This window comes from Perna viridis, chromosome 8 (genome assembly GCF_037379345.1).
Source record: "Perna viridis isolate PV_CMFRI_1.1 ecotype Kerala chromosome 8, ASM3737934v1, whole genome shotgun sequence".
NCBI lineage: Eukaryota > Metazoa > Mollusca > Bivalvia > Mytilida > Mytilidae > Perna > Perna viridis.
Window position 1 is genome coordinate 8523296 of NC_142452.1, and position 26966 is coordinate 8550261.

The 26966-nt window shown below is 32.3% G+C and overlaps 1 protein-coding gene across 2 annotated transcripts; it reads right to left on the reverse strand.

Annotated features, from left to right (window-relative positions):
• Positions 1–1425: 1425 nt before the first annotated feature.
• LOC148609191 (tetraspanin-9-like) lies at positions 1426–25129 on the reverse strand. 2 transcript variants are annotated; one of them, XM_088596302.1, is made up of 7 exons: positions 24966–25129; positions 16567–16767; positions 13139–13213; positions 11764–11868; positions 10970–11218; positions 9514–9603; positions 1426–5772 (listed from the first exon to the last, which is right to left on the reverse strand). In XM_088596302.1, the coding sequence occupies exons 1-7, from the start codon at positions 25029–25031 to the stop codon at positions 5608–5610; spliced, it is 951 nt and encodes a 316-aa protein (XP_088452428.1). In that variant the 5' UTR covers positions 25032–25129; the 3' UTR covers positions 1426–5607. The 2 variants fall into 2 exon arrangements, with proteins under 2 accessions (XP_088452428.1, XP_088452429.1); XM_088596303.1 differs by lacking the exon at positions 9514–9603 and adding an exon at positions 9803–9886.
• Between the last annotated feature and the right edge of the window lie 1837 nt (positions 25130–26966).

A 26966-nucleotide genomic window follows, 5' to 3' on the forward strand; every position in this document is an offset into this window, starting at 1 on the left:
AAACTTAGATACAAAAATAAACTTGAGGCTCTAAAGACCCTGTATCGCTCACCTTGTCAAGCTGGACTCTTGACCTCACCGTACTATTGTCACAAGAATCATTTAATCAATACAGAGCATCTTATTTATCCATCCGGTTTCATATAAAATAAGTCATTTTTCTCTTCTAAGGCAATACTTCCACATTGCGCAACAGATCTTTATGAAAATTTCGGCATAGGTCGGTCTCACCATGCTGTTCAATCGCCCCTTAGAAATTTTCAGTAGTGGCGGTCATGTTTTCGACAGTTAAAAAATTGTTAAGGATATCCTAACAAACATTCATGCAATGTTTGGTTACAAACCATCCTACAAGTTGTTTTAGAGGAGATTTTTAAAAATCCATTTCAGGACCCATATCTCATTCATTTGTCAACGGATCTTTCTGAAAATTTCGGCACAGGTCCATCCCATCATGCCGAACAATTTTACCCTCACCAGGTTTTAGCTAAATCCAACTGTTTTTAGTTATTTGCATAATTCTTCAATTTGACCCCTTTCATGTATTTGTAGTAACGGCTGCCATGTTTTTTTTTGCCAGACCAGAAATTCCCACATAATGATTGTTAAAAATACCCTAAGGAACATTCATACAAAGTTTGGTTACTATCTATTGAGTAGTTCCAGAAGAGAAGTGATTGAAAAAGTTAACAGACGTCGCACTCATAGTGATGGCAATAGCTCACATGGCCTTTAAGCCAGGTGAACTAAAAAGCACTTGCGGGTTCTTTATTAAAAACGATACTGCTCACTCAGTTTTTTTAAATGGAAATATAGTCTATAGTTACTTTGTTTTAAACAAAATTTAATGGATTCAATTGATTTTTTCGTATTTTCCAATCATTGTCTATTTTTTAGCTTGAGATTTTGACCCCTAATTGCCGTGTTTTGTGTCATTGTATTACTTTAAGTTTGATTAAGAAAATTGTCATTGTTCTGTAACCATGGATTCTATTAATTTTGCTGTCGAGGACTGTAAGAGTGTTTTTACATTTTTGAATAGCTTTTGGTGGTCTCTGAAAATATTTACTATTTTGTATTTTTATGATATATGCTGGTGCATTTGTTATGTTGCACCATATCTTTTTTTCTATAGTAAACAGATTGTGTCATTCTATATTCATTTCTTTTGCTTTTAAGATACAGTTGCTTTATAGCACAAAACATTGTTGGCATTCCTTTCCAGTGTTAGCATTTCAATAACTTGGAAAATTGAGCTTCCTTCCATGAACATATAATACCAACATAACATTTCCTTGGAACTTTCTTGAGTTATTGTATGAGAGGACTGACAACTTAACTGACCAGTATCCATATTATATCTGTCAAAGTTCAAAGGTTAGTAAAGTAGGTATTCCTGTAGCTGATAAAAAGCTTCAGAAAGAATTTCCATGTTAAAATGTTTTAATGACAATAATTACAACATCATATAAAATAACTTTCTTACTTCCTCATAAATCTAGAAACTATGTCATCTATCAAATATTATGATAAAAAAATATGGTGAAAATGACATTAAAATAACATTGTTTTACAAAATACAATAACAATACAACCTTATAAAGGCAAAAAACTTGTAGGAAGATAGTTCATTAGGCGAAGTCAAAAAAGCATTGTTTTTTGCACTACCATGTACAGAAAAAATTCTAGAGAAACTGGGGTTTCCAAGTCTTAGGGTTAGGCAACACTTAATCAAGATTCCAAAGTAGATATCTGGTAAGGAGGAGAATGTTTGAAGATGTTTAGTGAGGGCAGTAATAATCAATTTCTGAAACATAAACTTTGTATATAAGATAATTTATAAACCAATAAAATCATATAACAACTTCATTGTTATCTGTCAATTCTACTGAACAGATTAATTATATGGGATGGCCTAGCTACTATTAAAAAGTTGAGGTCTGGTGGGACAACATGTTTGTCAAAAAAGCCCGTCTAGAAGACAATGTAGAACATTTTTTACAGTTTGTCAACTTAAAGGTAAGTATCAAATACATCCATCATTACAAAACTAGGATTTTTTTTTGCACATGTTAAGAACTAAAAGATGATGATTATTAGGATTTCTGATTTCTTCCTTAAAATTATATACACATTTTGTAATCATTAATCAATTTTTCACTCCTCTTTTTCAAATTTGTCTCCATCATACATTTATGAGAATTTAGATCTTGCATGCTTAATACTTGAGATTCATATACAGCTTCAATTGTTTACAGTGCCATGACTACCCTAATAAACACAACATTAAGGTCACAATTAATGAATAACGGTTTGATAACAGTACAAATATAACACAAAGTTAAACTCCAAACTTCATTTGAGTTAGCATATACCAAATTCTTACTTTACAAAAAATACTTGTGACATGAAAATGAGGACTTTGTTTTGAAATGGAGTTCATTATCATGTAGAGATAAATCATATATGAATACATCATGAATATAACAAACTATTTACTTGTTTTTGAAGAGGATAAAAAATCATCAGAAATCAGGGTTACTTTTACCCTTTGTTTATTATTTGGTTACCATTATGCACCAAGGATATAAAAACATATATAAAACACAAGGAAAAGCTGTCCTATATATACATCACTATTGCACAATAATAGGGAGGATACGATTAATTACAAGACAAGTAATAAAATACCATCTTTTCCTAATTTGTTAATTGAATTTATACTTTTCGTCTTAGGCATGTTTTATTAAATATTCTAAAGGACTTCCATGATTTAAATAAAAAAAAAATAGACAGGCTATTGTATAATAGATTGAAATGTCGGCCAAAGAATATAAAACAATTATTAGGTCATGATCATTGTCCTACATGATAAAGCTTTAAGAAAAGTTTTCCTTATACTGGAATTTATCAGGAAAAAATGGTATATATTCTACAGCACACAAACATTGAAGATGTCATACATACAACCAATATTATCGAAAGAGACAAATTTCTATCACACTGTAATTAATATGTAAACAATTTACAAAAAATTAATGAAACAAAAATATCCCACTAATATATCACCATGAAGTCATGTGTAGCACAGCCAATTATATTTTAGGTTAAACACTGATGCAAGTCTAAAAGAATCTGGTGCATACATGTTTAGCCTCAATTATAGATTCTTACAGATGGACAGTTAATTTTCATCAACTTTCCAAATTAAAAACAAAATCATGTGAATAGCTCCTTGAAAAAAATATTTGATGTCTGTGGCAAATCATGTTCAATTTAGTATACTAACAACCACCTGTGTTGTTACATTTTCTCATCACCCAGTTATGGGTGGGTGGTACCATCACATTCCAGAAATGGTGATTATTGTATATCATTGGCATTAATATACCATTTTACTTGTATCATTTTTGACACAAAGCTAAACACACTTTACAACATGTAACAATCGTCCATTCATAACATTAAAACTTTCCCAATAATATTACATTAATAAGAGGAGAAATTACAAAATTCAAAATTTGTTCTTTTTGAGTTTTAAGAACTTCAAAGCATTGCAGAAAATTTTATACGAAAACTAGGGATGAAGGAAGACAGCGTTAAGGACTAAGTCATAAACCATAAACAATTGTTTTAAAATTTAGTCGTCATAAATAACTTTAACATGAGATTATAAAGTAACAATACCAAATAATACTATTTTTAAACATGTCAAAAAGGACCTGATTTAAATTACTTTTACAACCTATAAAATAAGTTATCAGACATAAATCAAAAATATCATTTTAAAAAACTATAAAGAAACAACTTTTTACAGATTTACAATACCAGATACCAAACATTAACTGAGTATTATTGAATCTCATTAACGAACTTTGGATTAAATACATCAAGATTAAATACATCAAAATTAATTGAATATTGTTAAATTTCTTTTATTTGCAAGGCTGAGTCCTATGTTCAAAATTAAATTCAAATCATGATAATTATCTTCCCCAAAAATATAGTAACAGACAATTTCAAAAATTTAAGCATCACAAACAACCAAAATGTTCTAAATCCATAACACAATAAAAAGTTCTATGAGAGAAAAGGACATTATTAAATTAATAAGAGCCTATGAAGTTGTCTTTCTTCATTCAACATATAAAATTTCATATGAATTTGTTCACAGGTTTTTATTCAGAAATATATATAAAAATGAAGTAACTACTATTCAAAATTCTTCTGAATAGTTAACATTAAAAGTAGAATTGGTTCAATAAAATAATTTCTGTATTTGCCTTATGATAAAATACTACCGGTATATAAACTACAACCTCTGTCATATAATACAACTAACATTCAAATGTGTTTCATTTCCTCCTTGAATGAAATTCCTATGCCAATAGAAGTGTGTATATTCATTCTACCAAGGTACAGCCCAAACAACTGCCATATGGCATAAGGAGCAAGTTTGTTTGGGATATTATTATAAAAATCTTGATCTTATGCAAAAATAACACATTTTGGAGTTGAAGCCTTTTGCTGTCTTTGAACCACTAAGTATTACTATCTTTGATTTAAACCCTTTCTGTATTCATGGTATTGAACTTACTTTATCTCCTTTGTAAACAGACATGGATAACTGTGTAGACAGGTGGATAAAATAATAAAACAACATTCATACAGTGCATCATTATGAAAACAGATAATTACATATATTATGACATAAAAAAATATAAAAATGGTGTCTACTTGGAATGATTTAATCAAAATGAGACGAACTCCTGTTGAAAATGCAAATTATGCTAAAATGAAATATTTGGGTTTAGCACCGTTTTTCTGACAAGCTTGCAAATCTTAACTTCTGAAGCTTCCTTTAATATGCAAGGTAGCAAAACATGATTTTCTCCCATAAAATTTCTTAAGAGTACAAATTTTTGTTTAAAAGCTTTAACCAAAGAAAGTTATATTATAATTAAAAAGGGACTTGCCAACAAAGAAAAAAGATGTATAATCTAAAAAAAAAAAACCATACCAGGTATTTTTTTCTGAAAAAAAACAACAAAAAACCAGTCACTTTCTTATGGAAAAATAAAATCTTCTGAACAAAACTAATATACACAAGCAATATATCTCTAAAGGTTGTGTTATAATAATACTATAAAAACATTAATTATTCATTCAGTCTACCTAAATGAGCAAATTTATTTACTTTTATCATGGCTGGGTGTATAAATAAATTTGATCTCCCTTTGCAAGTATAAGCTTTCTCCATTACAAATGATCAATATGTTCCCTTAAAATCCTATAAATCAAAGGTAAGATAAACTTGCATTACTTCTATTTATACCTGCAAGGGAGATAACTGACAAGAACTTACTGACTAGAATTAGATTGTCAATTAATGTTGATTCACCGATCAACAATATTATGTGATAAGATTGTCTTTTCCCTCATTCTGAATAAATCTTCAGAATAGATTTGCTACATATGACAACCTTGATAACACATTGAAGGTGTTGCCTTCTAAAACTTGATTGAAGTCCCTGTTCTTCAAATTGTCAACATATCTCAATGCAGAGAGAAAAATTGGTTTTGTGTGTTAACATCATTTGATATACCTTAACTGTTGTAGAGATTTGCATAAGGCCCTCGTGTAGGGTAAGGGGATTTCTCTTGACTTCTCGCCATCTCATAGACAACATCATCATCATGGTTTGATTGTATTTCTGGACGTCTCAGCTTGTGGATTAAGGCTACAGTAAGCATAATGGCCAGCAGTAACACCTATAGGCAGAACAAATAAAATTCATATAACAATTTTATAAAATAATTCTCCATATCATAATTGGATCAGGGGTTATCAGAGAGTTTAAAATACATGTATTATTAATTTTGTTGCTTATCAAAGCAAAATGGAGATAGTTCTATGTTTTATACATCAGTAGAGTTAATTTTCTTTCCTAAATTGAATTTGAATCATCAAAGTCAAAGAGATAAACATTGAAAAAAATAAATAAATACAGAAGATACATGGTTATTTTAATTAGTTTATTATATTACAAAATATGAGTTGCTAAATCTCATAATGTCAGAGAGCCTTTAAAATAAACTAAAAAAATCTTTTTTTTTTTTCTGTTCAGTTGCAAGTATGTAATAGAATATGTTCCAATTGTAACTTCAACTACATGTATAAATAAACGTTTATGGCACACATTTCTCAGATTGTGTTGTTAAATTTTTGTATGTTGACAACTTTCAGAGCAGCTACATTATTTTTTTCCCCGACAATCTCACATGCAATATACTTCACTTTACTACACAATGTGTTCATAAAGTTTTATACCAAGTAGTATGAAAACAAAAATTCACCGGAGCAAAACAAAGGCAATACAAATTGCTGAATCTACTGCCCATGTAAATGCTAACTGTGACCTTAACCTTTGACCTTTATAAATATTTAGGTTTTTAGACAATGTTTTGGTTAGCAAATCTTTTTATTTATTAAAAGTCACATAAGTTGATGATAACTAAAACTTTTCTACTGTTGCCTCGTATCTTAGCAGCTCAGTTATAAATCAAAGTTTGTATTTGCATACAAAAACGTACGTCTCCCCTTTTCAAAGCTCTAAGGGGTATAAATCACACAAAATTAAGTGGATCAAAATTTCCTGATAATATGCATATCATTTACTAACTACCTAAGAGTATCATGAAATATGAAGCAGTAGTTTTTGAGGAATTGCCCTTGCATAAGTGTGACAGACAGACAGACAGTTTGATGGACAGGGCAAAAAAATATGTTTCCCAACCAAAGTTGGGGGGAGACATAATAATTTTTTCACTTAAAATGTTTTGACATTAAAGTTGTTTGCTTTTTCTCAATGATATTAATATCTACATTACAGGAATGTTATTAAGAACTGCACCATCAGTGTATGATATCCCCTTTAAATACCTAAATATATACTTGAAATGTATGTTTTTTGATCCACCAGTGGTGAGTGAGAGCACCGCTCAATCAGACCGTCCCTCCAAAAACATCCCCACAATATGGTCAATATATAGCTATGGGAAGACATACATGTATCTCCCCTAGCATGGTAGATTAAGGCGAAGACATACATGTATCTCCCCTAGCATGGTAGATTAAGGGGAAGACATACATGTATCTCCCCTAGCATGGTAGATTAAGGCGAAGACATACATGTATCTCCCCTAGCATGGTAGATTAAGGCGAAGACATACATGTATCTCCCCTAGCATGGTAGATTAAGGCGAAGACATACATGTATCTCCCCTAGCATGGCAGATTAAGGCGAAGACATACATGTATCTCCCCTAGCATGGTAGATTAAGGCGAAGACATACATGTATCTCCCCTAGCATGGTAGATTAAGGCGAAGACATACATGTATCTCCCCTAGCATGGCAGATTAAGGCGAAGACATACATGTATCTCCCCTAGCATGGTAGATTAAGGCGAAGACATACATGTATCTCCCCTAGCATGGTAGATTAAGGCGAAGACATACATGTATCTCCCCTAGCATGGTAGATTAAGGCGAAGACATACATGTATCTCCCCTAGCATGGTAGATTAAGGCGAAGACATACATGTATCTCCCCTAGCATGGTAGATTAAGGCGAAGACATACATGTATCTCCCCTAGCATGGTAGATTAAGGCGAAGACATACATGTATCTCCCCTAGCATGGTAGATTAAGGCGAAGACATACATGTATCTCCCCTAGCATGGCAGATTAAGGCGAAGACATACATGTATCTCCCCTAGCATGGTAGATTAAGGCGAAGACATACATGTATCTCCCCTAGCATGGTAGATTAAGGCGAAGACATACATGTATCTCCCCTAGCATGGCAGATTAAGGCGAAGACATACATGTATCTCCCCTAGCATGGTAGATTAAGGCGAAGACATACATGTATCTCCCCTAGCATGGTAGATTAAGGCGAAGACATACATGTATCTCCCCTAGCATGGCAGATTAAGGCGAAGACATACATGTATCTCCCCTAGCATGGTAGATTAAGGCGAAGACATACATGTATCTCCCCTAGCATGGTAGATTAAGGCGAAGACATACATGTATCTCCCCTAGCATGGTAGATTAAGGCGAAGACATACATGTATCTCCCCTAGCATGGTAGATTAAGGCGAAGACATACATGTATCTCCCCTAGCATGGTAGATTAAGGCGAAGACATACATGTATCTCCCCTAGCATGGTAGATTAAGGCGAAGACATACATGTATCTCCCCTAGCATGGTAGATTAAGGCGAAGACATACATGTATCTCCCCTAGCATGGTAGATTAAGTTGATTTATTGGTATGAAGTGTAGATGTGCATTCTACATTGCCATTTTGTTTTGGCAAATTTTGTTACATTTATGGGACAAAGATGTTGTGGACACAAATTCTCTGAAACTTACCTCTATATCTGAACCTTATATCATTATTTATTACTTCTGAATTTGAGTATTTTAATCATTCCACTTCAACAACAAGTGTCTTCTCTAACTATATTTCACAACATACCAAATATCAATAAGAATCCATCACTGGGTTTCAGAAGAGTTGTGTTCACAAGGTTCTCTACTGTAGAAACATTCCGAAAACAGTGCAAGTCCCATAACTTTGACAAAATTTTAATGTTGGTGTAGTATGCACATTTACACTTCATAACAATACACAAGACATCTAGATATTCTGTCATATGGTTTCAGAGTAATTGTATCCACAAGGTCTTCTATTGTCGAAACATGCCAAAAATTGTCTAAATCCCATAAATCCCACAAAATTTGCAGAATCAAAATGGTGGTATAAGTATGATCATCTATACTTCATAAAAACACATCATACAAATACCAGGAGGTTCCATCAAGCAGTTTCAGAGGAGTTACGTCCACAAGGGCAACTCCTGTTAAAAACATGCTGAAAATAGTCCCTTAACTTACAACAAAATTTGCTGAATTAAAATGATGGTAAAGTATGGACTCCTAACAAATTATCACATAAAATATCAAAAGAATCTATCAAGCGGTTTCAGAGATGTTGCATCCACAAAACCTTACAAATGCATACCATTACACTGTCCCTACGCCACTTCCTGATGGCAGAAAAAAATAGTTCATCAATGTTAAGTGGAATTTGCTTCAAGCTTTTTGAGTTTTAGTCTGAAAACAAGAAATCACCCTATTTTAAAGTTATTCTACAGAAAAGACCTATGGGTAATGTACAAATCCTCTCAATTTATCCTATTCATGCTCAATTCAGTCTAAACAGAATTAAAACTAAGTGTAACCATATATGCAATGTACCTGACCTTATTAAGCCATGCCTTTCTATGTTATGTTTGTCCAACAATTACATGCAACATGTGAAAAATGATTGCTATAACAATCTCAAGCAGAATAGTTAGTAAACTTGAGAATATAAGTTAAACTCGGGACAGGAGTAATAATTTGACTGAACAACAATTCAATTTTCATGCTTTTTCTTACCGATAAAACAGAAAAGGAAAATCCTAATAAAATTGCTGTTAAACCAACTTTTGTTTCCTCAAAATAGAAAACAAATGCTTCTCTGCAAGGCTGAAATATTGGAAGTTGTTTCTAATTACATTCAATAGAAATATAGATGTCAGTTAGTCTCACAAAGGAGTCACAATACTGCCATCAGCATGTATCAACAAATTTCACTACAAAGAAAGTAGAAAATTTGTCATTCAATGATACATAGCAGCATCAGACCCCTTTGAAGTTCTAGTATCCATATCATCTACAATCTTACCACAAGAACAGCTATAGAAAGTCCTAGACCTAACACTGTAAGTACCCGATCATCTAAAAACTTCACAATAGACTCTCTGCAGGACTGAAATAATGGTAGAAATCATACATTCATAAACATATCTATATCTTCTATACATGTGTATCACACAGGTTCTATACCAACACCTGTATCTCATAGGTTCTATACCTACATGTGTATCTCACAATGTTCTATACCTACATGTGTATCTCGCAATGTTCTATACCTTCATGTGAATCTCACAGGTTCTATACCTATATGTGTTGTATCTCACAGGTTCTATACCTATATGTGTTGTATCTCACAGGTTCTATACTTACATTTATCTCACAGATTCGTACATACATGTGTATCTCACAGGTTCTATACTTATATTTATCTCACTGGTTCTATACTTATATTTATCTCACAGGCTCTATACCTACATTTTGTACATGTATATATCTACATGTATATTTCAAAGCTTCTATACTTACATGTATATCTCACAGGTTCTATACCTGTATCTCATAGGTTCCAAATATATGATAATTCATTTTCCAGTATTTTTTTAATGAACACTCACTTATTTGTAATCTTTGAACCTAAACATGATTGAAATGAATGTATTTATATTGATTGTAGATAATGTCTTTTGGACGTGTCCTTAAGTATCGTAATTTTCTGCCAAGATGGGCTGAGAGTAATTATGGAACAGAATGGTTTACGTCCGGATCTAAATTAAGAAGTATAGCATCGATATACATATACCTTACTTTTCGGACAACAAATTGATACTTTTTTCCTACCAAATGTCCACCTCAACTTATTGTCCACTTCAACTTATAAATTGATTTAAAAAAAAAATTTTCATCTACAATGCATTTCATTAGATTTGTTTATTTTATTTTTGATTGCTTTCATTCAAAGTTTTGGGTAAACAATCAACGAAACCAAAGATTATTGATCAGTGTCGCTATCCTTTATGGATAAATACGATGATGTTAATAAAAACTTAAAACAGTTAAAATATATAGACTAAGTCTAGAAGGTACGTCAACAAAATTCTTTTTTTTCACTGGTGAGACATTATCAATAAAAGATCACTCATAAACATCTGAACTTGTCTCACTACTACATGTATACAGCAATATTTTCAATACTTACTACAGTATATAACTGATCATTTTCCTTCCTAGAATTCTCATTTGCTCCTGGCTCATCTTTATACATGCGACAGTACTGATAGGATCCTTCTTGTCCCTCATAATGATAGGAGTTCTTGCAGCAAGATAGGGGCACTTTATGTTTGCCAATATTTTCACATGTAACAGGGTCTTCTTCTGAAGAGCATACAGACTGAATCCATTGAGACTCACTGTAGTCTGTGTACGCGGTCCCACCACAACAGTGTAACTACAACAAATAATAAAATTTATTACACAAATGTACATTCTGTTAATTTCCCTGAAAAAGGTGAGCAGTCAATCCTTTGAAAAAAAAAACAAAAAAAAACATGTTGCTGGAACAAATAATAATAAATAGTAGTACTCTGCCAAAGTAAATGTATACACCATTCCACAATTTTGTGGTTATGTACAAAGTACCATAACACAGTTTTTAAATACACAAAATGGACAACAATACAAGGCAGAATAACAAAATAACAAAACAAGGCAGAATAACAATATAACATAACAAGGCAGAATAACAATATAACAAAACAAGGCAGGATAACAAAGACAAAACCAAAAATACGCAAAAGCAATAATACGTTACAACAAAAGATACATTATTATGGACCAGCTGTAGGCTTACAAAATAACGGAAGGTAGATGGAAGATGTTAGAAAGATAGTTGTAGTAAAAACGCAACACTTTACCCCATCTTGTGACCTTGATGAAGTCAAAGTTAAGGTCAAAAGATAGTTATCAAATGGAAATTAATGATAAGACACTTACCTCTTTCTGCATGAAGTTAAATGCGCTAGTTACAGCTGTATTAGATCCGTAAGAGTTTGTCAAAGCATTCTTCATGACATCAGAGTTCTTTACACTATTCTTTATCTACAAAACATCACATGTGTATAATAGTGAAATGAAAAAAAAAACAGAACGATTATAACTATAACATATTAAATATAACAGAAAGTGACTGAGACAAATAAAGGATTTCATGTGAGAGTAAAAAGGAAAGTGTTGATGTATACATGTACGAATTATTTTAAAAATTTGCTTCATGAGTTTTTTTTTTATATTTAAGGGAATAGGGAATAAATGTTGATTCACCCTTATGAATCTGAGTCTGGTATATTTAATTAAAGTAATTTCATCATGATAGCAACTTATTGTTTCATTTTACATAAACAAAAAGTTGTAAACATGAATACTGCACCTATCAATTAACAAGTATACATCTGTGTAATAACCTCAGAAACATGAATACAGGATGTATTCTACATGTTGGGTTCATTACTTTAAGTTAACAGGTAGTTAAGTACAAGTACTGACTTCTGATTTTTCAATAGGGATTTTCTTCTACCAAATCTAATTGTGTTTCCACAATGTAATTGACAGGAAGTATTTAAGTATCTAAGATGTTTCTAGTCTTATAAATTCTTTAGACTGTCACAGGTAGCCCTCACTCCTGTACAGCCTCCAGTGTGGGAGATTGTGAGTTTGATCTCAAGATTAATTACGAGTGTTAGCACAATATTTGAGAAATAAAATGCTTCATGAGATGCAGCTTGATATGACCATAGAGGGTAAACCTAAATAGTTGGAGCAAGTATGGACACACCATCCAAACTTGATACAGCTTTGTTTTTTTTATTGTGATAAGACATTTGACACAAGATAAGAATTTGACTTTTTCAGCCCCCTTTCCTAAATAGTTCCGGTCACAACCTCCAAAATCAAATCCAACCTTCCTTAAGGGGTATGCAAATTTGTGGTAGAATTTCAAAGATCAAAGAGATCCATTCACTTTTACTAAAGTTATCAATCAGAAATCAGAATAATTCTCATTTGTAATTTAGATTTTACTAATCATATCTTTCTATGAATGAGAAATATTTGTAATGTAACAGAAGAAGAATAAGTTTTATCCCATAAATATACCACTACCCCAGGAACATACCATTAACAAAGCTATTTTACATTTACTACTAATTTTTTTGCTGTGAATAATTAGATGTAAGAGCAAAACGTTGTATCAAATAACATGATTTTTAACACTATGCCAAACTTAGAAATTATGAATCAATGCATCAGGCATCACATCTCATATGGGAGGAAGGGGGAAGGGGACCAATCAAATCGGTAATTTGTGGCTTACCTCTATCCTAAATACATAACAGTAGATAGCTCCTCCGAGGAGAACTAATGTAACACACACCAAGCAAATGAGGTACTGTAAAATAAAGAAAAGAAAACATGGATTAGGAGTAATAAAAGAACTTTAAGTTATGTAGTATAACACCAACAATTTGTGATATGGACTGATAAATGATATGTAATGAAAAATTAGAAAGTCTAAGTAGTACATCTATGTTGATGAATTATACACCACCCTGTAACAATAAATCTATTTGTATTATCACCTAAGATGCAATGCCTTCAAAATACACCAAATACCTTAGAGTTATAAAAAAAAAAACAAATACAAATTCATTTATACATGTAGTTTAGATAAAGAGGACACATACATACAAGTGTGATTGACAAAAAAAAAGACAGAATACTCAATAACAAATAAACAGACTCATCCCTAGATGTATATACCAATAACACCAAACTAAATGATATGCTGTAAACAGCATGGCTCAATACAAACACTGAAGTCTTAATTTATTGGATAGACAGAATGAATAAGAGATCAAAGAACCTACACATTAATCTAAATATAAATCAATATCCAAAATCTGGATAATAATGAGGAAGTTGAAACATATCAAAGAGTTCAATGTTAAAAGTAATATATCATTCCTTTTATGATGAGGAACCTTGTGTCAGATACACTGTACAATGTCATAACCATCTTTTAACAGTTATCATCAACTCATGATGGTCTATTGACAACAAGAACACAGTAGACACATTGCCATTACATTATATACAACCACATATTTTATGTGTGGTATAAAGAGAAGTGGGTATGATTACTGTGCATATTGATTTATAGTCAAATTCTCTTTCAGGAAATATATAAGTACATGTAAATGAAGTGCATGATAAATCTGCTATCTAGTATAACCTTGACAGACAATGCTTCAGGATTACTACAAAAATATCTTGTATGCATAATATAACATTATACGAACACTACATTTTCAATAAAAAAAAAAACTAAATAACTAATACCCATGGCTGACTGTTAAACCTGAACATCTGGGGACCAATGTGGGCATACATCAACATAGTAAAATTCATATTGGACACAATTTCTATGATGGATAGACTAAGCACTTTTGACAATTTGCTGCTTTTTCTAAAACACTCAGTAGTCAATATTATTCTACTTCAGTACTTATTTTTCTATACATAAATATTACAGTAGTTCTGCTGTTTCAATCTTTCAAGTCGTCTAGATAACTATTTCCCCTCCCGGTAAATAGTTTTGACTATTTTCTCTCTACGGTAAATTTCACAATCAGATTTCCCCAACTTTTTGTGTCTCATTCATTTCAATCAAATGGCATTGCCTCGGACAATAGTTAGTACCTTGGGGGGCAATAAAATTGCTGTTACTCTCAAACCTAGTCAATAAGTGTATACTATTTTTTTGTTGAGAGCATAATAACAGACTATGAGAAGAGAGGCTATAGTGAACAATTTCCATTGTATTTGTACTTCTAGGTGAACAAATACTTTGCCCTTTATTTCATGTACATAAAAGAACATGTACAATGTATATGTGTGTGTTAATTATGTAAGCTATGAAGAGGACCCTACTAAGTTGTGAAACTAGTTTCTTTTTAAATACATGTAGTATTTACAATATTACTCTAATATACATTTAACTAACGATTCTTTAAATAGCCAGATCCCCATAAACATTGATTTTCTCTGCACTATAAACAAAACAATTGAATTATTGGTAAAACAAACAGCATATAATCATTACAGTGGTAACTGTTGCATGTAATAACATCTCTTCAAAACAGTCTTCAAAATTGGAAAAGTTTAAATTATTCATAGTCAGATTGTATCAGACAATACAATACATATAGGTTTAGTTTCTTCTATATTTTGATATCCCAAGTTAATTATATCGTAAAGATGTAAAAATCTTATATATTTGGCGCTACTGGAAAACTTTCTGATTTTAACTTGAAGTTGACCAGAAATAAGAATGTGAATCTCAGAAATTGGAGTCGACCACTTGATCTTAACAGGTCACCTCTGCTAATTTCAATACATCAGCACAATGCCAACCCTATAATTAAACTGAAATGAAACAAGAGGCTCCCAGGAGCCTGAATCGCTCACCTGGTTAAATTTTGCTTTTCAAAGACAATAAATTTAACAAGATCTTGTTCAACAATTTTACTCAAGAAGTCTTTGGTAGGATTTACATGTATCATAGGATCATTTCAACAACTGAAAGTTTCTTTTAATCTATCATAGTTTTCAAGATATTGACTGAAAACTGTAAAAAAAAAAAGTCATTTTTCACCTTTCAAGGATATTACAAGGAGTTGTCTGACAACTTTTGTTACTGAAGACTATTGTAATCCTAATAACAAGGATCATTTCAGCTATTGAAAGAATTTAGCTTAATCTAACGGTTTTGGAGATATATGCGAAAAACTACTGTCTGTTCCCTATGTTCTATTGTAAGTAACAGCAACCATGTTTTTCAACAGATCAAAAATACCCACATCAGTTCTATGTAGGATCACCAAGGACATTCATACCAAGTTTGGTTCTAATTAGTCAAGTAGTTTCAGAGGAGAAGAGTTTAGTATAATTGTTAAAGATGACGATGATGACGGAGACAAAGGACGCCAAGTAATGGCAATAGCTCGAATGGCCTTTGGCCAGGTGTGCTAAAAAAGAAAGGCTGTCAAATTGGCAGCAAATTAGAGTTTCAAACAAAGTCCCATTATTTCCCTGATAAAAGGTCTATAACATGAAAAAGATAAAAAAAGTGTTTAAATCAATTCAGGTCTTCCTTATATCGGTATTCAATGAAACAATGTACAGGTAATTGAAACTCGAAAGATTCCACCACTGGCTGTTTACCAATATTAATTAATAACTATATTATTTACATGATAAATAATCCTACATGTACATTCAGGCATTTATAAATATCATCTTTTTCATTTTAGCATTATATAATACTGTGTATAGATGAAGCAAGATAACAATGACTAAAGACTAATTACAACCAGTATTATTTTTATGTTTTATGCATATTTGTAAGAAACAGGTGGGCTCAATGATAATATTCTGTACATATAGAAATGATTCAGCATACAAAAACTAGTATGCAGTACAACCACATATTCCTACATATATATCTGTTAGGAGTACACCTTTAACACATATTATAAAAGCACTATAAGCAAAGTCAATTAAAAATATACAAGCACAATGTTCATGTACGCCGAACTGTGCTGATTTAAAAATATATATTAATGGAAATTAATCAACCCAAACATAGCCCTTAGTTTTCTTTTTGATGTGTAAAATTCTCACTCAGTCATTATAAATTCAAATATGTGTACATGTATGTAGATTTAGTCTAACTCCACTTACCAAGATAAGTGCCCAAATCTTTGGTCTGGCTGCACCATATATACCAATTATACCAAAAATAAGAAGTGAAACACCCACTGCTATAATTACATGGACAGCAACCAGCACTGTTCTTAATTCATCAGCTGCCTGTATATACTGATTAATGAAGAAGTCCAACAGGATCCAAAGGCAAAATCCAAAAAGGCCTCCACCAAACAGCTGAAAATATAGAAATATTTCAAAATATAAACCAATCATTCACATGTCAACCCAGTTAAGATGCTAATCCCTTACTGTACCCACCACAACTGCCTGTATCCATGTAATTCCCCCTAATACATGGGTATACCTTACTAAAGTGTATTTGCAAATAAGAACTGGGGATGACCACCAGCAAGTGGTATAAAATATGACCAACAGAAGGATGGATAATGGTAAAACATTACCCCACCCCTTTTATCAGCCATGGCAATTTTTTTATCAAAGGTTATAAATCAGGATGTGACAGAATGACAGACAGGAGAGACAAAGTATTTAAGTTTCACCCAGTATGCATACCATTAAATTGTTTAACAAAATTTGTAAATTATCAGAATCAAGTATAGAATATTTTCCTATCAGGCATGTATTATTTTAAATTACTAGAATAATTAAAACACTTGCAATGCTGGCTAATGCAAGTGTAAAAGCCATTAAGGCATTCATGTACAAATTGTGATGACATTTGACCAAGTTCATTAATACTTAATCTGGATACTGAAAGCTTAGGAAAAACCTTTTATGAAAGTGAGCTGTAAATTTCCTTTGGGTTTTATTGGTGTTGGTGTTTCTCAACTGTGTCAACATATTTGAAAACCAGGCTTTTAGATTGTTGATTTTGTAATATTTGTTAAAATCAAGAATCATGCTTTTGATGTTCATAAAAGTTTTCATTATACCTTTTCATTGTGCTTTTACTTCTTAAGACTATTCCCTCATTTATGAATTCTTTATTACAAGGAAATCAATTATGCAAGTTCCAAGTAAAATTTTATGGAAACTGCAATACATGTACATTTACAAATGTAATAGTCATATGAAATTATACACGTATATATAATTTCATTCATTTAAATGGGTAGTGCATTAGAATGAAATTATTTTCTCCTGGGTGTTGCATCATATATTTTGGTCACGCTTCATTGAATTAAGTTTCCCGGGTTTAGTGTAAGTCTTGTCATTCAGCATGACGACATTACATTGAACAGGTTAAATTTTTATTTTTTGGCCATATATACATATATGTGTTTTGATATATACATGTATTTATATTATGAGTGTTTGATGCATCCTGTAATAAATTTCAGTCGGCGTTGTCGTGCGACCATCCACTTTACTTGCGTATTATTTACTATTGCCCTAACCCATTTTAGCATTCATGGTACTGTTAGTTTTTGGTTCATGGTGATTATGTTTACTTTGATGAAGTTTTGTTACCAGGAGAACAGTAAATGTATATATACAACAGCTCATCAAATAAAAAATATAGACTTACAAAATGTACACATGTGTACACATGTAACAGTGTTTGCCTTTCTTTGAAGAGATAAAAATAGGGCAAAACATTAAGTGATACCCTACCACGCAATTGTGAAACAAGGGGATGGCAAAATATTCAAAATTCAAAAACTACATTTTGGATTTTGTTGGAAGTTAAACTTAAACTGTATTTTATGGTACTAAACATCTGTGCAAAGTTTCCAAAAGATAAAATTATAAATTCATTCTCAAGCTATCATCTGGAAACTGCAGGTGTAGCAAGGTATAAAAAGCATAAACATATAATTCATACTACATTGTAATTATCAGAATGGATCACTATAGCATACATGTATTTAAGTCTGTGGTCTTATCCATCAGACATGACAGCTAATTGATGTTTGAAAAAGTAATCAACCATTGATACAATTCTCAACAAATCAGGCAGAGTGCTACAAAACTTACAAAATACATGTACCTACATGGAAGTTGGAAAATACTCTTTACTTCCATGGAAAAACTTATGTTTGTGATGTCACAAATATTTGTAATTCTCAGACTTAAGAATCAATTTTAGTTTTTGTCAAGGAAGGCTATTTATAGCCTTAAAAATTGACTTGGAGATTGTCGGTGACCTGAATTACATATCCAGGGTAGACATTTCAACATAAAAATACCCAAATAACATTCCTTAGGTAACTCTCCTAGCTATGATTGATTGATTGATTGTTGGGGTTTAACGTCCGAGCAGCAATATTTCAGCTATATTCAGACGATGAACATAAAATGGATGATAAAATGAACATGAAATGATTATGAAAAATGGGATGGGACACAAGGACAGTAGGGTCGACAAATTTTGATTGCCACTAGAAAAAGGGAGGGATGGGACACAAGGACAGTAGGGTCGACAAATTTTGATTGCCACTAGAAAAAAGGGAGGGATGGGTAAGGTCGGGCAATTCAGCCTCCTGTGGCGGAGTGCAGTGGTTCCTACTCCTATTGAATACCACAGCAGAGTTCTTTAACGTGCGAGGAACATGGCATCTTTCACAACATGGTGCACTACTATGGTTTGCGGTCAGGTTTTCCGTATTATAGCCTGACAACCCCAGCATGTAATATGCCAGGGGTACCCCATTCCACCACCTGGGGCACACATCCCAGTTGCTCTGTGGGCAGAGCACCTAGCCCCCGGCTGGGTTTCTGAGCACTATTTATTCGCCTTTTACGACAAGCTTAGCGCTGCTGCAGGCCTATTCTTTTGACACCCGGACCTGTACGGGGCCTCTCCAAGCTAAGATTACTCACCAATTCTGATCATACTCTATGTCAAATATGTGATGTTTTATTTTACATAAGACACAGGCGTATCATGATATTAAAGCTAATTAATATGTGTTGAGCTGCAAAATTTCAATGATTATGTGATATTTAAATTTTGACACAGAGAGCTGGACTATTCTTGTGTAATTGACCCAAGCATTTGCAACCTCGAATAACTGAAAACCTGTCTTTTTCCCAAATACCGAAAACCAGGTTTATGCAATTGTATATCTGAAGACCTCAATAACATACATATGTACATGTACGTTTTTTGTGACCTATTGCATATATATCACACTCCTAGACCTTTATCCCATACCCTATATCACACCCCACGACCTATAATATCGCATTCACTATATCATTCCTAGACCTTTATTGCATACCATAAATCACACCCTACACCTATATCACATGCCATACATTGTACATGTACATCACACCCCTAAACTTATAATATATTACATCCCTGTACCTACATGTACATCACACCCATAGGCCTATATAGCATTCCCTATATCACACCCTGAGACCTTAATCACACACTATACAGATCACACTTGATGTATAGTTAAAATACATGACATAATGACATGCAAAATATCATATACGGCACCAACCCTCAACCTACAATGTACATGTATATCACCCAGTGGGTGGGTGGCCCTTGGGTTGATAAACATTTTTGGTATGTTATATTTTTCAGTATGGCAAATAGTAATACAATGTACATGTGTATTATCCATGTAAGTCATAACTGATTATCATTATGTTTTATTTTATTAGTATATTGTCAAGATATACCAAACACATTTATTTAGAATGCAGATCATACAGTAAGAGACAGGATTTTCATGACACAATAAAGACACAGTCAATTAGGTTAGAAATTCTAAGTCCATCAAAGTGCATTGAAAATGTGATGGATATCAAGGCACTAAAAAGTAGACCTTTCCTACGAGCAGACTTTAGGGACATTCATACATGTGCAATGTACTAGTTCCATGTAAGTGTTAAGGTAAACATTATTTGTGCGTATATTTTATGAATGTACATGTACCCTAATAAGTCTAACTCTTCAACCCGATTTTCTTCCGGCTGTTTTCTTCATTTTTAAATGTGCACTCAACAGCTACATGTATACATGTACATGCATGTGTTGACAATAATTAATGAAACGAAAAATATCAAGCAAGTCTTTTTTTGGAAGGCATGTTCTTGCAAGGTCTTGTACTTTTAAGTTAAATCGGAATAAATTAACTTATATTGCTCATCAAGGGTATAAAAGCATGTCAGCAGTTATTTTTGATTTTACAATCTAAAAATATATACACATGTACTAGTATATTTTTAATAAAAAAAGAAACAATTGTGATGTCGGCTAGACAAAGCCAGGTTTCATGAAAAAAATTAAAATAATAATAATAACTAAACAGAAAAATATATACTGGCTTTAGCTTTGAAAATAACAACTTATTCTTCTTCTTATTCTGTATCACTGCTGGAATTGGTCACCTCAGAAAGAAATATGAAAGTTCTTTTTTTTCAATTTTTGTGAATTCTGTTAGACAATTAACAATATAGACTTATTTGTTTATTTAATACATTACAAACAAACAAAAAATCTTATAATCAATAAACATTTAATATTGATACATTAGGTGGTGATTGCCAGTGGAATTCATAATCTTAAAGAAATGCTAATTTAGGTGTAAAGTGTAAAGAAATTTGAGGACATAAACCTACTCAGCCAGGAACACCAAAAGCAACGGTACAAAAGAAGATTCAAAAATACATTAATAAACAGGCTGTATAAATATGTGCTGCATTAAAGCAAATGGTTATTCTTAAAATTGAAAAAGTTTTTCTCAGTTTATTTAGCTTACAATTTGGTTGCCTGAATATTTTTGATAAATTTGAGGTTCTTCTTGACTCAGTGCCTCAGCACTTTGATTAGCATTGAAATCATCATTATAAGTTTGATTCAAAACGTGAAGATTGATGAAAAATTTAAGTATAAAACTTTCATTTAGTGGTACACCTAAATGTTTGCTTGGATTCCTATCAATTTGCACCAAAATAAGGGGCCAACTTTATCCTTAAATGTATATACATGTACCTTAATGAGTGCAGGGCCTATTGCATTTCCAGCCTACCTCACATTTTAATGGAAGATTAAGTGGAAGTTTGTTGTTTCCTGTTATAATAAAACATGATGAAATAGACCTGAGGGCTCATGTCATGAATGGAACTGGTGAGAATATGATGTATTACCATTGTTGTTTTAGTCATACATGTACATGTACACGTCAATAACTACTGTATAATTCAATCAACATTAAAATAATCTTTTAATGAAGGGACATGTACCTCATCAATTTCAGTATCAGTTTATCAAGGTATAAATTGTTCATTTGATCTATAAAAATGAGAACTGAAAAAGCTATCAAATACACTAGGTCACAGTCATTTAGAAAAGATTTTATGAGGTCTACAAACAAAGCGGAAATGGGCAAAAATGAAAGTAAATATACAGTAAAAAAAGAATTGTAACGGTAAAATCTGGATTTGGAATAGTTGAATTCCGCTAAAATGCTGAACAAAATCATCCCTGCTTAGTAAAAAATGTACATATGTACATGTATTGTGATTTCATTTCACCAAGTACCTCTCCATATAAAATTCAGACACTGCCAATGGTGAAGTGATCACTCACCGAACAAACAATGGTCTTTCAGTCTACATACCTTTTTACACTACAATGATCAATTTAGTATTCAGATCTGCACTTTTGAGAAAAACATGTATTCATCTCCCAATAAAATTAATCAAATCAAGAATGATAACTCTTACAAAGTACCAATTTCATGCACAATCTATATGATTTATATATCAAAAGTGCAATGGCCAACAAAAATCTTAGACTGATTACATGTATATCATCAAAAACATTTTCTGAACCAGAAAAAAAAGTGAGTTTGATGGGTTAATGACATGAATGAATCACCTTCTGTCTGATTTTTATACAGACTGCTACTTACATGTACATGTAATCAGCGCTTTGTCTTCACCAAATAAAATACTACATGTAAATCATGAAATTCAAAATTTCAAATGTATTAATAATGCAACTAAACTTATATACCCATTCTACTTACCAGTATATTTCTGGTAAATCATTTTGTTCATAAACATGTACATATTGATGCTGATTCCTGTGGTGAACCAACACCTTGAAATATTTAAATTGTAGCTGTTAGTGAATGTTGGGTGGATCCCTTGTTTGGTATTCACTAATTGTCTTAAAACTTTATAGTAGCATATATTGTCAAAACAACAAAAACACCAAGTGACATTATATTTTAAAGAGTAATCAAGGGAACCAAGGTTATAGCAGTAATCAAAAGAACGTAATCCAGGGACAAAGACCAGACATGGAAAACAGACACACACAACAAAGAACACAAAGTAACTAAAATCATACATACAAAGTAACAAAAGTAAATGAGCAACTCCTACAAGATGAAAATTGTCAACTAAAACAATATTTATGCCAATATAATACTGTATTACATGTACATGTATTGACCAGATTTGATAGCAATAGCAAACTGACAGTCAGTACCCAGATACATGTAGTTGACTTGTATGCATGTACATGTACATTGTATGTACACTGCTCAAAGAACCCCATTCCTTATTTTTCTTGCATTAGCGCTTGCGCAAATCAGAATTTCTTAATTTAAAAAAATCCCGACATGACAATTTTCATCTTGTCCATTGATATCATCTCATGAAAACAGACAATACACTACTCAAGTCGAAATCAATGAAGACCATAAAACTTCAACGATGACTTAAATCTTGTAGCAACATAACCCTGTTCCAAAAGCCTAACTGTAGGAAGTCTAGTATAGTAAAAAAAAGTCCAAGCAGTTTTGACAAAGTTTGGCATAACAAAAATTGTATATTTGTATGAGCTGTGATATGAAAACTCCATAGTGATACGCAGATGTTGAAGGGATGATTTGTGGCAGAAGATAAGAGAGTTGACGATACAGAATGAAGAGTCATCCAATTTGTAGTATACATTTTTTGCAGTTTGTTCATGAGTTTTTCTTTCTTGATCACTATGAGTAAGTCAAGGTTAGATAATGCCCCCCCCCTTTTACACTACATTATTGTACATGTATCTAAGTCAAAGAATGAGGCCAACTTCATAGTGTGTATTGTCTTTTATATCAAGTTTTTTGTTGGTGTGCCATGTATAAAATCCCTGAATCTATGATTGTTTACTGTGTTTTCTGACAAAACATCTTCTTGACATGTTAGTATAACGATAAAGGATCTGGCTAAATGATGTTACTTCTTTTAGATAAGATCTGCCTCATAAGAGCAAAGAAAATAGTTATATACATATACAGACAGTGTATGTATGTAGATATACATGTACGTTTGTACATGTCATACAAATTTTGTACATATATACACGTACATTATATTAGGTCCTATAGGATTACATGTAAATGCATCTCCATTTTTATGCAGAATTTGAAGAAGAATATAAGGGTACATTGTATACAAGACATGTACATGTATGTTCATGTTCAGACAAGATTTTTATTAAGAAAACAAAAAATAACACAAAAAGGAACAGAATGGTTAAATCTGGATTTAAAAAAAGAAATTCTCTTTTAAAATTGAAGAAAATCATGTCTGTATGATGCTGCCTGGAAAACCTGTCCACTTCAAACTTTGCAATCATTTTTTGGACTGAGGAATAAGTGGATTTGTACATGTACATGTATTTTGTTTAAAGTTAGTACAACACACAAATTTCTCATTGTATTAAACTTATTCTTCTTATGCAGCAATTTTAACACTCAGTACTTGCTTGCCTAAAGGTATGTGAGGTAAATTAATGTGCTTACAAAAATGTTCCCATCGTTACAAAATCATTGTATTGAAAAAAAAAGTCTGTAAAATAATTTCTTTAAAAAATCTTGCAATGGGAATTTGAGGACACACACTTTAACAACTTTTGATGGATCATGATAACTTATTTATCCTTATTTAATATTCATTGGATTAAATTTGAAGATCATGCTGAAAATCTAATAAAAATTACCAGTTTGTCCCTAACGTTTTTATCTTTATAAAAACTGGATAAATTTTACACTGATTCCTAGTTCAAACACAACAAATACCTTTATATGTGCATTGTTCTGTGTTCTTGGTCTAGCATTACCATCATACAGAGGGACCCACAATATACATGTATTGGGAACAGAGTACATGGAGTAATGATATATACAGTAATACACAGCAACACTAACACCAAATTATGCAGTCATCTTATCTACATTGAGTACATAATTCAAAGAAAAAAGGGAAAAATAGATCAGCAAATTTCAGCAGAAGTTGGTTCAAATAATCAGCATTAAAAACGAAACCAAGCATTTCTTTTTTTTTTCATTATGTTAATTTTATGCAAGAAAAGAAAGCCTACCTGAGTGGAATATACCACAGTTCAAACAGTCATTCTTCATAATGAATATTAATAAAATACCTACCCATAAAATTGCTGTCACTATAACAATAAACACTCGTAAGCAACACACACATCGTTCCCAAGACATTTTTACCCAAAATATTGAGAGCTTCACATTCCCATAAAATTTATCAACACAAAACACTTCCGGTGAGTTTCATGTACCAGTAGGTGGCAGTGCTGTAAAAAAAAGAAGCAGGACAGCTCGGCACTTTACAAACTCGGCACTCACAAAGTCGCTACATTACTAACTCGGCACATTGCAAATTCGGTACCTAACGAACTCGTCATACTATTTAGTTACTATAACACTATAAAGGCAAACTCGCATACAGTTTATTTAATATTTTAATATAACATTATAAAGTTATAAAGGGTAGAAAAAGTACACAAATTATATTATTATTAGAAAAAAAATATTTTTTAAATATTAATTTGGCTTAAATATTTTTTAACGCAATAAGGAAACCAGTGAAGCAAAGTTTTAATTAAAGTTAATCTACATACTTCATTTCAAAATTTTCCAATATTTTCATATAGAGAAACAAAGAAATCTAGCTATCAAATGACATGTATATATACCGTTTATTTATCACCAGATTCGTATACCTAGTTGTTATTTGTCAGGTAGATATCGGATGTAGAGCATTGTAACTATGTTATTATTCTGATGACACCGATAATTACCCATTATTAGAAACTGATTTTCATTAATATTCACGCAAAGAAGTGACAATTTGCAAGATGCTGGCAAATACCATGTCACGCACGCGAGTTGGTGCAGTTGTTAAAACGTCTAAGACGCCTCTTTTTATGATTTATGGCCATCCTAGAGTATAAATTGCTCCGAACAATTTAGTATTGAAAGACAAAAACGTTGCCATCCTCACGGATTCTTTTAGTTCTCTTCAATCTATTAAAAAATAATAAATCTAGCAGACCAGACTTGTTAAATTCTATTCAACTATAATACGCAAAATTTCTAAAACAGAAAAATATAAGTGTAATTATAGAATGGATTCCGGCACATGTCGGTATTTCGGGTAGTGAAATAAGCGACAGATGGGCAAAACAAGCTCTACCAAACCCTACTATTGGTGTCAAAATTGGGTTAAGTTCAAAAGAATTTATTTCTATTATTTCCAAAATCTTTAAACAAAAATAGCAGACAAGCTGGCAAAATTCGAATCACGTTTGGCATAAACAGCTAAGACCTAATGTTAATCTAAAACCAGCATTTTACAGTGGTTAAAGGCATCACGCAAAAACAATTACTAGACTCAGATTGGGTACAACCATGCTACCAGGTCAAATAGGAAAATATGTTAAAGATATATCGCCTTTATGCCAAAAATGTGGACTTTCAGGGGACATTAAGCACGTCCTTATAGATTGTTTAGAGCACCATCAAGCACGTTTGGAACTTAAAGAAAATATCCACAAATTGGGTCTCCACACTCTTTCGGAACTAAACCTTCTTCACCGTGACGCAAGCATAATTCGAAATAAAAATCGAATTTTGCAAAAATACGTATTTTTGACCCTGGTACCGAACCATAGGCCTGCCTTTTTTCTTCGGTGCGAAGTGCTCACCGAAATTTTGTTTTAAATATAAACAAAAAATAGATCCTGCCTTTTTTTGATTTTCTTATGGGCTGTCCTTCCCTGTTAATTTTCGAAAATTTCAATCCTGCTTTTTATTTATTGCAGCCCTCTCCTTGAAAATCAGACAGTAGTTCCTCAGATGACTACTTCTATGACTACTTCTCCGCTCGAGCCACAACGGGAAGCCTGTAATCAAATTCATTTGAATTACTGGTTAATGATTCTATCGTATGAATTTTCTTTGATAGTCGGTTGATTGTGTGTGTGTGGGGGGGGGGGGGGGTACACAAGGCCATTTTTTAGATAGGCCGTTGATTCAGTTGAGCCGAAAGGACCACTTGTCTTGTCCGTCTTCTGGCAAATTTCTTTTTATATGAGTTATATGTTACAAAATAACAGAGTTAAAACAAAAAATATG

Excerpts from the sequence above, each read along its gene's own strand:
- LOC148609191 (XM_088596302.1), bottom strand. The coding sequence starts at position 25,031 with ATGTCTTGGGAACGATGTGTGTGTTGCTTACGAGTGTTTATTGTTATA. Across the intron at positions 13,214-16,566 it reads AGATTTGGGCACTTATCTTG|TACCTCATTTGCTTGGTGTG; the intron begins GTAAGTGGAGTT and ends TTTATTTTACAG. Across the intron at positions 11,869-13,138 it reads GTTATGTATTTAGGATAGAG|ATAAAGAATAGTGTAAAGAA; the intron begins GTAAGCCACAAA and ends GATGTTTTGTAG.